The sequence below is a fragment of the Mycetomoellerius zeteki genome, unplaced genomic scaffold (assembly GCF_001594055.1).
Source record: "Mycetomoellerius zeteki isolate Tzet28-1 unplaced genomic scaffold, Tzet1.0 scaffold172, whole genome shotgun sequence".
NCBI classification, from domain to species: Eukaryota; Metazoa; Arthropoda; class Insecta; order Hymenoptera; family Formicidae; genus Mycetomoellerius; species Mycetomoellerius zeteki.
The window spans coordinates 403281-418298 of NW_017256675.1; the positions used below are offsets into that span (position 1 = coordinate 403281).

At 33.6% G+C, this 15018-nt stretch overlaps 1 protein-coding gene across 4 annotated transcripts in view; it reads left to right on the forward strand.

The window, feature by feature from the left end:
• The window catches only part of lilli (AF4/FMR2 family member lilliputian), a 323624-nt gene that overhangs the window by 60596 nt on the left and 248010 nt on the right, over positions 1 to 15018 (forward strand). The window contains exon 1 of one of the 4 annotated variants that reach the window (XM_018445976.1): positions 3526 to 4855. The exons of the other annotated variants lie outside the window; for them this stretch is intronic. Within the exon in view, the coding sequence (XP_018301478.1) occupies positions 4812 to 4855 (44 nt within the window). The 5' untranslated portion in view covers positions 3526 to 4811. Of the gene's footprint in view, positions 1 to 3525; positions 4856 to 15018 lie in introns of those variants that run through there. 4 annotated transcript variants of the gene reach the window in all.

The following is a 15018-nucleotide window of genomic DNA, read 5'->3' on the forward strand; positions in this document are numbered from 1 at the left end:
CCATATGTCGAGATACAGAACTAAACCGCAAAGAGACGGTATTTCCTGTTTTCTCGTTCCTCTGCGGTAGCGAAGTATTTCCTGCGCGCTCGCGAAAGTAGGCACATAACATTTCTACCGTTTTTATTCCACGCGAAATACATTTATTACGAGACATAACAGGAGAAACGTAGTTATCATTAATTCATAATAATATGGCACTGCCAAGTTACCATATTGTTGTTAAACTAATGTATGGTATTAATATTACATAAAAAATGACATGTGGGAAAATTTATTAAACTTAATCGATAAATTTTCAGCGTGTAAAAAGTGATTTATATTTCACGCAAAATATTATTATTAAAAGACATAACAGGAGAGACATATGATTATCATTAATTCATAATAATCTAGTATGCCAAGTGATTGCCATGTTGTTAATTAATCTAATATATGATATTAATATTAAAAAATGTAACATGGAAAATATTTTTTGACTTAATCGATAAATTTTCAGTATATAAAAAACGATTTATTTTATGCGAAATACATCATTAAGAGAAGTGACAGGATATATAGTAATTCAGCCTTCATTCAAAGAAATCTAGTCATCAAATGGTTGTTGATTAAACCTGTGATATTAATATCACCAGAAATGTGGAAAATTTGTTAAATTTAATCGATAAATTCTTAGCATAAAAAATGATATATTTTGCGCGAAATGCATTATTGAGAGATGCGACAGGATGCGATTAGTATTTATTCAAAAAAATCTAATATTGTTAGGTGATTATTGATTAAAATCTATAACAATATTAATATCTCATAACAAATGCAACGTGGAAATTTTTTTAAACTTTTAATCGATAAATTCTCAGCGTATAAAAAATGATTTATTTCATGTAAAATATTATTAAAAGACAACATGAAAGACTTACGTGATTATCATTAATAATTTAGTTGCCAAGTGGTTGCCATTGTTGATTAAACTAATATATGATATTAATATTAAAAAATACAACGTGAAAAATTTATTAATCTCAATTGATAAATTCGAAATGTATCAAATACAACAAGATTTTTATTACGATAAATTAAGAATACAGATATATTAAATAATTTCATTATTTTTCCCGTTGAATTATCAACCTAATTATCAATCTAATTCAATTAGGATCTCTTCTTGGCATCTTTTACGCGCAATGGGATGGATAAAATGCAAAATTCATCAAAGTGCGGAAAGTTTTCCCTCGTGTAACTTCGGTTACGTTACTGATAAACACGGAAATCGTGTTTACCTTCATCGCAAATGACAGCTCGTCCACGTATCGGTTTATAATATATTCCGTCATAGAACTGAGGAAATTTTCTAATCTCGTTCTACTTCGCGCGAATGGCAGATTCGTGCGACAAAGTTGTGCGGCTTCTTGTTATCTTTTTGTTTTTGTTTTGCTGCGCCGCAAAACGAGTCTTCGCGGCGCGTAGCACGATCGATCCGGTCTATCTTGTCTCTCTTTTTCTCTCCCAATGACCGGAACAGTGCGATCATTGTTCGATAATGGTGTCAGTAGAAAATTGGAAGGGCTTATAGGTGATCGAATGCCTTGACTAATTATCTAACCGGGTGAGGGTTGGATGAACGCGTTAAGTAATTTATGCGTGGATGTAGTACGTTGATGGACCAAGTGTCCGTCGCAGGCGGCCATTACCTCTTGCATTTAACCCTCTCGTACTTGAATTATTCCTAAATGCCAAAGGGAATATCAAAGGAGCTTAGGTATTATCTTTAATGATACATGTTAGTGTTCGCTCATTAGAACAAATTGTTGTTCTATTTATACGGAATAATTTTTTGTTTTTCAATTTAAAACATTATAATTATATTATGATAATAACATCATGCTAAATACAGAGGATTTGAATTCAGCATTTCTATACGTTTCTTTTTAATGTCTCATAGATTCTCAGGATAATATGTATAATTGACGCGTTTTTTTAAAGGAAAATATCGGCGTTCTGTATTATATTTCTGTCACATCAGAAAAAGAGACGTAATGGTAACAAAATTGTATAGATAACAAATACACAAGTTTTATTTCGCCTCCTTACTTAAAAAGTGATACAACTTAAACAATTAAGTTTTTCGAAAAAGGGGAAAAACTATTTTTCAACTTAACAGAAAATTGTTGACTCAAATAATGTAGACAGACAAAAAGACCATCCATTCTGAGAAACACGAACAAGTATTATTTTTGTCATTTTTGTTTCACAACTCCTAAAAAAATTACTCTTTGAGTTGCGATGATTTTAATATCCTAAAAAATTATAACAAATCCGAAATAATTCATTAAAAGTGACGTAACTCAAAATATCACTACCAGTGATATGTTTATTTTGATAAACATGCTAAAATGATAAACAGCTAAAATGACTAAGTTCAAAATAAAACAATTTCTTCTTCAAACTTTAATTAACGAAACTATCTTAACTCTAAATAATTTCTTAAAAAGATTCTTCATTTTACTTACAAAAATATGACACAATTCAAAATGTGTCACTCTTGGAAGGTATTATGATTTATGATCTCTTTGGAAACCTTAAGAACGACACAAGTGCTATTTAACGAACGGACTGTGAAATTAAGTTAGTTTACTTTTGATGATTGATAGAGTATACCTATAACTAATTCATTCATGATAATAACTCAAAAATCACATTACTGTAGTTGTCATTTTTAAAGTAAGGCAATGATATTTAGAATTAATGTATACAGTTCAATAAGTTATTTGTAATTATTGCAACTATAAAGTAGTTTATTCAATTATATGACTACATACTAGGCCCCCCAAGAGTCGGAAATACTATATTAAAAGGTTCGCATTTTCGAGATTATTTTAAATATCCATAATAATTTGTTTTTATAATAATAATTTTTTAATTTAATAATGATTTATTTTTTTAACCTTGTTATTGGATCTGAAGAACTATTGTTAAAAAATACATTACGGATATTGGAGTAAGAGTATAAAACTTAACAATGTCAATTCAAACTTTGGTCTGGAGTATACATTAATTCTAATATAAAACTTGTCACTATATAATTGCTATCATATTTTTCTCTGAGTGTAAAAAGAAAAATAATTTTTGTTCTGTCATTACATTATGTCTTCCCTCGCCGAGTGTTTTTGGCTTAATTTTTACAAGAGTCGTACGTACGATTCATCAAGTGGATCGAACGATCAGCAATTGTTCGGAGCTTTAAGGTCGCGATTAAACAACGGAAGTAAAGGTCGCGCGGTGCATCGGAAGCGACACGGCAGATTGCGCCGTACATACCTATATATACGGCTTGTCGCGTCGCGCGTGTATCGTATGGGTGGTAAAACAGCGTCTACGAGGCTGGGCCGCGCATGTCCACCCGTAGATGTCGCCCACGTTGCCAGGTGCGCTCGACCAATGGGCGAGCGCTTACGGTCCCCCGTCCCGCCGTCGATTGGCCGCTCCTGTGGTGTGCGGTGGCACGGACAGTAATCGCAATATGGCTTCCGCCAGTGCCAGCGAGTGAGAGTACCTCTGATAAAGGTGACATCGGGTCATGGCGAGGTATTCGGGGACGCAGGTGTCGTCGCGCGTGTTAAAATCACCGTGCGTCAATCTCATCGTCGCGCGGATTCGTATGGTCGCGTAGTTGGTGCTCCGCAAGCAGTTGCAAGTGCGGCAAAACAATCGCTCCGTGTGACGGTAGACGGAGAAAGGAGACGGACGGAGTCGGAGAGACGGAGTGAGAGACAGCGGAGAAGGAGCGAATGAGTGAGAGTGAGAGAGAGCGAGCGAGAGAGAAGGAAGGGGGGAGAAAACGCGACGGAAGATCTGCGCGTTCCGCTCCGTTCGAATCGAACGTAATCCTCGACTAATTTCGCGCGGCAAGTGAAATAAGTGACTGTCGCGGCGGATCGTCGTAGCGCAACTTCACGGCGTAGCGCGACGCTGCGCGAGGGAACGCGCGGTGTGTTCGCGGTTGTTTCTCAGGGCGTCGTGGATACGTGCCGATTGTCGCGTGCGAATCGAGCGAGTATCCGAGCGAGAGTAGCGAGAGACCAAAAAAAAAAAAAAAACAGAAAAGAAAGAGAAAGAGAGGACATCGCGAGGAACTGTGATCTTAGCGAGTGTCTCGAGTTCGACATCGCGAATCTGAGTTTACGGCATCGGGAGACGGCGGTGCGTACCGCCGGTAGCACCCCGCACTCCGGGTGCGTGCGTGCGTGCGTGCGTGCGTGCGTGTGTGCGTGTGTGCGTGTCGCGTGCGTACAGGTAGTAGAAGTAGGTGCACGTTTGGGCGCAGGGAACGACATTGGAGCGGACACACATTGGAGTAAGCGGCGAGAGCGGTGAATGAGCGGGAAGTTGCGAGCGCAGGGAAAAGAGAGAGAAAGCGAGCGTGCCGAGAGACAGAGGAGAGAGACGATATACACACGCGGGGTGTATGACGGCGTTTCGGTGCGGCGCGGCGAGGCGACGTTGCCAGAGTTTTCCCCCCCGTCGCGTACTCCGCTGTTACACGCCACTACTATACGACGGCACGAGGGAGAGGAGGGTGGCGGACACAAGAACGACCACGACGACGAATACACGGCGATCGCGGTGGTGTGTTAGTGCCGCGGCGTGCGCTTTGCTGGTAGTGGTGCGTGATCGCGTCGCGCCAACGAGAATCTAGACGCGCGCCGATCTCGTCCTCCCCGCGAATCCCCGAGAGCCCCGCGACGAGAGGATATACGCCGCGGATACCATGGAACGACGCCTGACGACGTACGTTCGCAGCGACACGTGACATGCCGAGCCACAAGCCAGCGCAAGCCATGAAGAAGCCGCCACGGTGAGTGGAGACAGAATCCGCTTGATTTGCGTCCTTTTTTTTTGTTGTCTTTTGTGCTCTTGAGCTCCCTTCTTTTACGAAAGTGGCGAGTGCATCTGCGCGTCGAGCGTTCCTTTCCCCTATGCTCGCCTTTTTCTCGAGCAGTAAAAGATGAAAGCGAGAAAACACTTAAAAACATAGAATCGAGCAATTAGGCCGCTTTTGACATTTGGCTGAACGAATTCTTGTCACAGCAGGAAATCACAGGTATTTGTGGCGATCAGCAGGTATCTGCGAGGGATCTTGCCATAATCGTCACAATCTAAGAAGCCAGGTGGAGAAGGGATGGCATCGTTATCTTAGATTTCCTTTAAAGCCTAAACGCTATTCAGACCTTTAAAACATATCTTTCAACGATAAAAGTATTTTAAAAGTAATCTAGGTTTCTTCAATCAATTAAAATTATAATAGATTCAACCAGAAAATTCTGATTTTTCAACCAGAATTAATGCAACCAGATTCTTTCCAGTGTAGGTTCCTTTTAAAACACTTCCGCTGTCAACAGAAATGTTTTAAAGATCCAAATTTAAAGGCGTTAGATTTAAAGGGAAACTTAAGATAATGAAGCCAATCTCTTTCATCTCGCTTGATAGATTTTGAAGGAAAGGTTTTTTTTTTTAAAACATTCTCACCGTCACGTCGGTAGAAATATTTTAAAGTTACAGCGATAGTTTTATCGCTTTTAGACGTTTAAAGCGTTTGAAAGTTGAGGTTTCAAATTTTAAAACGCTTTCTTAAATATCTCTCTGTGACCATTTTTCAAGGACCTTTAAAATATTTCTATCGATGGTAAACGTGTTTTAAAGGCGTTTTAAATAGCGTTTAAAGCCAATTCTCAGTCGCTTATTCATCATCGATAGCGTTTTCAAAGCCTGCCGAACGGCTTAAAGATTTCTCTAGGGGGTTGCCCGGGGTAATTCGGGGTCACTGATACGTTACTGCGGCTGCAGAAGCGGGTACTCGTCCCCGTGGTGGTAAAGCGGTGCGATTATGGGGGATGAGTCACAGAAGATTGACGCCTTGTTTATTGATCTTGACGCGGATGCATGGCGCTTGTTATGGCATCGTCGTTGGTTGCTGTCGTTAGTTCATCGAAAGTGTAGCATGAATTCTAGCATGTTAAAGAGTCGTCAAGACGTTTCAGTGATTTTCTACGAGAAGATATCTGAAGCGCCCCGTTAACCACAGCAACTTTTATAAAGTTTGTAGAAAAAAGTTACCAGAACTTTTTTTGATCTTTATCCCTTTGTCAATATTTAATTATCGGAATTCTTTTTAGGATGTAATTTTAGGAATCTCTATATAAGAAAGTCAGAAGTTTATCAATTATATTAAAATTTTGAGAATTAGAGCTTACTTTAAAAAAAAAATAACAGGTTTCTTTCGGCAATTTAATTCGGCATTAATTCTTCCTCGATGAAAATGTTGAGTATATTTATCATTTACATTTTTCAATTTTTCACGTGTTATGCATTTATATAATTCAATCAGTAATTTCTAATTAAATTTCTGTCGAAACCACGTTTATTTGTAATTAACCGAGGAATGTGATTTCATCTAGTTTCCCGGAAACCTTCTACCTCCGATCATTAATTATGTGGGAAGTACTGATGTTATATGTTTATCAAGATAAAAATTGTTTGAAAAAACACCACTCAACAAAATTAAAGTATCATTGAAAATCAGCGTTGAAAAGAATCAAATTCAAAGTCACGTATCCTTGCAAAAAATGGTCGCAGAAAGATATTTAAAAAGACGTTTTAAAGTTTAAAATCCCAACTTTTGAATGCTTTAAATCACGTCTCTGTAACGATTTTACTACAAACGACACTAATTTAAAGTAAACTTTGAAAAATTGTTTGCAGTGAAATTGTTTCAAAAATATGGGGCTTGGAGTATTCGAAAGTTGAGGTTTCAAACTCTTTTAAATATCATTCTGTGAACATTTTTCGCAAAGATCCTTAACTTTAAATTTTGTCCTTTTTAGCATTGATTTTATGTGATATTTTAATTTGTTAAAAAAAGAATCTGATAATAGTTATCAAATGTTGAGTGAAATAATTTTAATCATACGTTGAGTTAATATAAAAAAAATTAATTGAATTTTATTTCACTCAATATTTGATAGCTATTACCAGACTCTTTTTTCAGTGTAGTATAACTGAATAATAATGATTTTATCTATTTACAATGTAAAAGCGTAACTTATCCACTGACTATTTCCATGCCCCCGAGTAAATTCCTTTCTCGCGGAAGATACCAATTACCGACATTACGTATGGTTAATTGAACTTTCAGGTAACTTTTTTGTATGCGAATAAAAAAAAGTATATTAAGAATTGTACACAAAATTATACACATTAATTAATTAATTAAATTATACACGTTCTTTAATTAATTAAATTATATACATTTTATTTATTAATTATTAGAGAATAATTGATACTGGAATATCTTTAAGACAAATTAAGATTATCTGGAATATGATTGAGGAAAAAAATTAAGATTAACTTTCTAAATTATCCAAGGAATTCTTAATTACCTTTGATATGATAATAATTGAACTTTGTTAATTCGAACATATGTGCGAATGTGATTTCGTTTGCGAGGAATATAAAGCGGATCTTTTTAAGGAATTCATTAATGATATAGAAAGAGAGAATGTGATTTAATCAGGAAATGTTTGTCATGGAATACGCGTAGATTAAGATAAGATACTTAAAAAGAAAAAAATGGAATTAATACTGAGGAAGGAAGTAACTTAAGGAAAAAAGTGAAATGAAAATGAATATTAATCTTATAAAGTAAAAATAATATATATATATATAAATATATAAACTACATATTTTTGTGTACAATTCTTAATATACTTTTTTTATTCGTATACAAAGAAGTTACCTGAAAGTTCAATTAGCCATACATAATGTCGGTAATTAGTATCTTCCGCGAGAAGGGGATTTACTCGGAATTTTTACGGGGGCATGGAAATTTTATTCCAACTGCTGCACGCAACAAAAGTTTGTAATTCGAAATACTTTAGGTCCCAGCGTCATACCAGTTAGCGAAACTTGAAATCCGAGCTACTCACCGCTCGTTCTCAGGAATGAATTTAATCGTGTCACGAGTTTTATTCCCGAGCCAACTTTCGACGAGGAGGAAAGCGCGCGCGATCGCGGTCTTTAAGCCCTGGCGAAGTGTCGAAGAGATGAGCACGACGTTTAGGAATTCGAGGGTCGAACTCGCGTAGCGACGAAGAGAACGTTCCAAATACTTGTCGGTTCGCTGTTCGTTGTCGACAACGGTTGTCGGTGTTCGTCTCGATGTAGACGCTGCGTAGGTCGCTAAATTATGGAGCAACGGGATAAAGGAGAGCCAAGGGAAATGAAGAGAAAGAAAAGAACGGTTGCTCTCGGGTCGTATCGTTGACGCTGAATAATTCTCCGCGCGTTCAAAGGCTTTAATTCGCGATCGTTGTAGCGAAAATTTTAGTCCTTCGTCCATTCGACGTTTTTTATAATAATATATTTTTCTCTTTGATTTTTCCTGTGTGTTTACGTTATTTTAATTATTATCGTACGTTAATCGTGATAAACAAAATATGTAGTGATATAAAAACTCAATTTAAAATTTATTATGAAAATGGAGATAAAACATTTATATGTGTAATTAATATGAACGCTATCATACTAATTGCTCAGCCGCCTACTTATTAGACTTATATATTAATGTCCTAAAGAAGACTATTTTTTAATATTAAGTATATAAAATTATCTTTTTTTTCTTCTTTTTATGAGATGCATGAGATTGACATTAAATATCTCCATGTTTCAAGATATTATCAGACGTAATTTTTAAATATTATTCAGGTGGTATTATTTATTTTTCTTGGAAATTTTATAATTATCTTCTTATGTGCTTTTACATTTCTTATTAATTATTTTACACTTGATATTGTTTGTTGACTTTGTCTATTTTCCATGCCTATTACGCGGTGTTTACACTACAGTAAATCATAAGCTCAGAGTTGGCAAAAGTCCATATTTTTTGGATAAAGTCCACGTCAGTGGGAAAAATCACTATTTTTTTTTAACCGGCGAAAATTGCAGGTCTTCTATTAAAAGCAATAAAATAAATAAAAAAAATTTATTATCAATATTTTTTTACTTATAGTCAGTATTTTAATATCACTATTCTAGTTAGGGCCGTAGCAGAAAGGCTGGCTTATAATCTTAAGACAGTTCTTATGCGTTACTAAAGACAAGACTTAAGTCATAAGACACTGTCTTAAGATTATAAGTCAGCCATTCTGCTAAGGCCCTTAAGCATCAATTGACAAAATGTTTTCCAATTTAAGCTTTATCCAAAATGAAATTTGTGTAATAGATTATGAATCGATGTAACAAATAAATTATTTTTTTTTGTCATAAAATATTAAATGGTAAACCAGATGACAAGTCATTCTCTTCATATTGGACTGTTATTGATTAATTTTTTAAGGTTTAAGGCTTACTATTCTATTGTAGACACTTAGGATAGGCACCGCATTACGCGACAGTAATTTCTACTTTTTCCGTATTTTTTGTGTGTTTTTTTGTTAAAGTTTTCTCGGAAGGCGTACTCTTCGGACGACTATAAAAGTGAGCCCATTCTTGTCCTGTACTTCGTTAGACAGTCGAAAAGTCACGTAGTATATAAAACAGCAATAAAACAAGCAGTGTAATTTTAGAGTTTTTACATTTTTATGATATAAAAAGGACTACCCAATCTTAACAAAATCAACGAATATTTATCGATTTTTTATTGATTCAGTCACTGTCATTTAAAGGTTAATATCCGTGAGAGTCTTTCTTTATTTTTTATTCTTCCGTCGGCGCTGTGAAATTTTCATCTTTCGACTACAACCTGAGTTTTTGAACTTCAGTACAGCTTTTATATTGTTCCGGATTGTATAAAAATCTTAAAAAAATTTCTTATATGCTTGTGAAAGTTTTAACAATAATTTTTTACTATCATAGCAATTTAATATTTAAATTTCTTCATCAGAATTTACTATCAGAAAATGAATTTTGTAAATAAATTTCAATCTGTAAAAAATAGATAAAATATAATCTAATTTTTATGATAGTAAAAACTTGTTAAAGCTTTCACAAGAGTGTAAGGTGATTTTTATGCAAAGTAATTTATTTACCAGAATTCATAATCAAAAAGTTGACTGTGTCTTTAAAGTTCAACATTGCCGACGGAGAATTATTATATAACGGTCTCAAAGGATTATATATCCCAAGACAGAGATGTGCGATAAATTACATTCTTCATGATAAACATTTTAAAAAACATTTGTGTTAGAAACGGTTCACTCAAGTCCTTGTTAAAACTTTGTTTGAATTTTTAACAATCCGAGTGTTAATTTAATATAATTTGATTTTGTTGTTTAAATATTTTGCGTTAAATTGATTCAATATTTCTTAGTATTAAAATAACATAATTTATATAAATAAATCTTATAAAAATAAATAAAAATATTTTTTTTAATATAAATTTTAAGATAATTGAATAAATTATATTATAAATTTTAAATTTATTGAAACATGTTATTTTAACATATTATAAATGTTAATTTTAATAAAGAAATATGATGTCTTAATTATGCAACTTATTGTAAATAGTTGTTATATTTTTTGTGTTAATTTTTTATGTAATATTTGTGTTACTTCCTAATACATTCATCTTATGTTGAATTAACACCAAAATTTGAATGGATCGATTGGGACACGTGAAATGTGTTAAATTTAACACAAATTTTTCAACTCTATATTTTATATCTACCCTATCAGACATAATCCTCTCAAAGTTTCCAAAGCAATGCGCGCAGTGTCGCGTAATTATAAATAAATCTAAGCGCGGTGTCAATTACGCGTTATTAGAGGCGATTACCTCGCGAGAGAGGCGCTAACGAGTCGCCGACTGCAAAATCCTTTCGCGGCCTTGAATGTGACTCTTCTCCTTCGTTCCGATGCGTTGTTTGTACGGCGGCGCGTTATGCATTTGCTTCGGGGAGTGCCTTGTGTAAATAATGGAAACACGTCGGCGAAACGTTCGATTCTGCGCATTGAAACGATGGGCCGAAATGCTCGCGGTCGCAGGAGACCGCGCCTTCTTGTACTGACTCTCGTGTCGCGACATCGCGAAATTCGTAATCAGACATATCAAGCCTGAGACACAATTGGAAAGCACATGCAATAGGAACAGGAAATAACAAACTTCAATCTATCAGAAATCGTGTTTATTAGAATACATGATTTTCTGATAGGTTAATTAAAATTTGTTATTCCCAGTTCCTATTGTGCTTTTCAATCGTACCTACATTAGACTTAATCGATCTCCCATCCTGCTCCAGCATGGCATAAGGCGTTTTAATCGATTTGTTAATTTCGAATCCGCTCAAAATTTTCCGAAGGTCTCAATTTTCTTCTCAAAATTCTCAAAGATCTTCAAAGATTATTATTATTAGAGATTATTATTACAGGATAAAATTACAGCAAAATTAGTGACCTAATTAAAAATTAGAGTAAAATTAAAGTTAGAAAATTTGTGTTATAAATTTAACAAATTTTACGTGTTCCAAATGGTCCATCCAAATTTTTATGTTAATTCAACATATACATGAGGAGCAGACTTTCAAGATACGTTTTGTCCAAAATTTGTAATTTTCAGAAAACGAAAAAGAAAAAAACTCCGCGCATAAGAAAATAACGCACTCTACAGAAAATAACAATATGCAATCAGTAGGATGTGAAATATTAGACAAAATTGGTAAACAATTGCTAAAAATGTTAAACAAATGCATTTTGTTTGTCTCTAGTTAATAAACATAATATACTTCGAAATGTCTGTTTTTTCAGCATATAAATTAACGATGAAAAAATGCTTTCTGAACATCTTAGACTGGCTTACAATATGAGTCTTCCACTGAACACTACGCCATCTCCAACTAAAAAAATGAAACTTTTGACAAAACGCATTTTGAAAGTCTGCTCCTCATATATGATGAATATGACTGTTTTTCTTTTAAGAGATACAGTCGATGCAAGTGTCGTTCTATTTTTGTTATTCATTTAGTAATACTAATTGTAAGAAAGATAAAGTGACAATTATCGGCTGTGTCTCCGAAAAGGAAAACAGTTTATGTTAGGAAGTAATTGTACAACACAAATACTATATAAAAAATTGACACAATATAATAATTGACACTGTACAAAAAATATAACACTGACATATAATTTTTGAGCAAATTGTAGAAGTATATTTCTTTTATGAAATTAACATTTAATGTGTTAAATTAACACATTTTATTCGTCTTAGAATTTATAGTACATTTAAAAAATACATTATTTTAGTAATTAATGTTATTTGTTCATTTACTCATAAATGATGTTATTTTAACACTAAGAAATGTTGAATATCAATTTAATACAAAATAGTCAAATAACATAGTCAGATTGTGTCAAATTAATACTTGGATATATTAAAAATTCAATATCACAATTTTAATAAAACAATTTTAACAAAAAAATCTTGGGGGCGGGACTCCTCTAATCTACATTTTTACCTCCAAAATCATTTTCTTTCAAATCTGTTATATCTATAAAAGACAATATTTACGCACAAATAAATTTTTGTGTGGTTTTTTTTCCAGTCAGTATCCTTTTTACGGTCAAATTCTATTCAAAAGAATCCTTTCTATGATGTTTTCTCGGAATAACACGTGGCATTGTAAAGTCGGTATTTCTGTCTGTAGAGAGAGGAGAGAGCACTTTCAGGTATAAAATCGATTTAACACTTGGAAGTTGCTAGAAACACTGATACTTTCTCTCTCTCTCTCTAATAATGCCCCATATATCTATAAGCTTTTAAACTAAAAAAAAGTTTTGCATATTAGCGTTTGCCAATGTCGGATAACCCTGTACAAAGAAAGTAGGAAGAGTTGAATAAAGTAGGTACAGAGAACGAGCAGTTCTATGCTATGCTTGATTTATTGCTATTCATCTCGTACACCTCCTTCCTTCTCTACGTTCGACGAACGTATTTAGGATCTATCTCTACGGTGCTATCCCGGAAGAAGTATTGCGGGAAGAAGAGAGTCCATAAAATGCAAGCGTTATCGCAAATTTCACGCCTCCTATCCGATTTAATCCTTGAACCTTCTCGTGATATTATAAATTGATAGATCGACATACTCGTCGATTAATCGGTCGCTTCTTTGTGTCGTTTCCGTGATATTGCTTGAGCCAGGTCTTGTAGGGATATTCTATAGTGTGTAATTACTTTCCCGTGCGATTTGCTTTACACTTTCTTGTTACTTTATATCTGAAGTTATTTCGGACTGTACATAAAAATTTAAAAAATCTCTTGCCTACTCGTGAAGACTTTAACTAGAATTTTTACTATCATAAAAGTCAAATTGCATTTTGATTATTTTTTTACAGATTTAAATTTATTTCGAAATTTATCTAGAATTTTTACAAAACTTTGAAAGTCCAACTTGGCAGATTTTTATGTTGTTTCGGACATGTAGGGGAGACCGGGGCTATATAATTAATACTTTTTGAAAAAGCAGCTGTAATTTCGAATCCAGATATTATTTGGATATATTGCTTTGCTTTTTGTAAGTGGTAGTATGATCATTTAGTTAATATGTAAGCAAAGATTTTTTTTTAAATCAGTGATAGGTTTTTTCGACAAGACACTATTTCTGAAAAGAATGTCATGTTAATTTTTGCCCCGCATTTGGGGCAAGAATAAACAGCCCAAGGGTAGCTATTAACATACGAGACATATGTTAACATTACTAGTTATTTTTATATTTTATAGGATTTTTCATTTATTTGAAGTTAATTAAATGATATGATTATATACAAAACAATTATTTGCTTATAACAAAATAAAAAAGATTATGGCATATCGATTATTCATTAAACATATAGCTAGTAACATAATATTGCTACTTAGAAACATAATCACAGCATATAGTTCTTATTATTGTATATTAATCAATCTTTGATTTAATAAACTGATTTATTAACAAAAATAACGCATAAACTTCTTTAAAAAGCAAAAAACATCGGTATTGATTAAACATGTAGCTAGTAACATTATATTATTACTATTTAAGAATAGAAAAATCATAACATAATGTTCTTATATTATATTAATCAGTCTTTGATTTAATAAATTTATTCCTTAATCAATTACGGCTCATCATCGTCAGAATGACAATTAAGTACAAATAAATGAGGTAGCGTTATCTTTTACGCATTTCACGTGAGCCCATTGTTTATTTACACAATATACATTGCACCCACTCCTCGCCAGGAGCATCATCTTCATAGGCTTCATCACACAAAATGCAAAACCATTCTTCTTCTTGATCATTTTCATTAAAAACTTTCCTCTTTACATTCTTAAAACTAATCACGGGGTAAGTATTAACAGTATTATAACTTGCCCCCGAAATCTATTTAATATATGCCCCATCCTAATATTTTATAAAATTAATTAAATTCATCAAAAACTGGTAAAATAAAATTCAAAATAACATAGAGAACTAAAAATAAATTAATATCAGAGTATCATATGAAACTAATTGAAGGAAAAAATGACGATAAATTTAGACAATAATCAAAATTTAAGCATATAAAAATTTTAGGTTACCTGACTAAAATTCAGCGCACTCGCACCACTTTCTGGCACGACGTCCAGCGAGACAATGCGTCTCCTTAGCTAATGCATTGTTATATAGAACAAAGAAAATATAGAATGGAACATCTAAAACGGACAGTATTTTCAAAAATTGAACGTTAATATTTATCCCTGTTAATTATAGCCCTGATCTCCCTATTCAAAGTTTTACTTGACGGAAGATCAAAGCTATAAGTGTCAAAAGAAGTTTTTTTTTTTAAGAAAGTAAGCAAAAGGAAATAGTTTTTGACACTTATAGCTCTGATCTTCCGTCAAGTAAAACTTTGAATACCTACAGTCCGGAACAATATAAAAATCTGCCAAGTTGAATTTTCAAGGTATATTTGATATTTTATAAAAATTCTGATACATAAATTTAAGTCTGT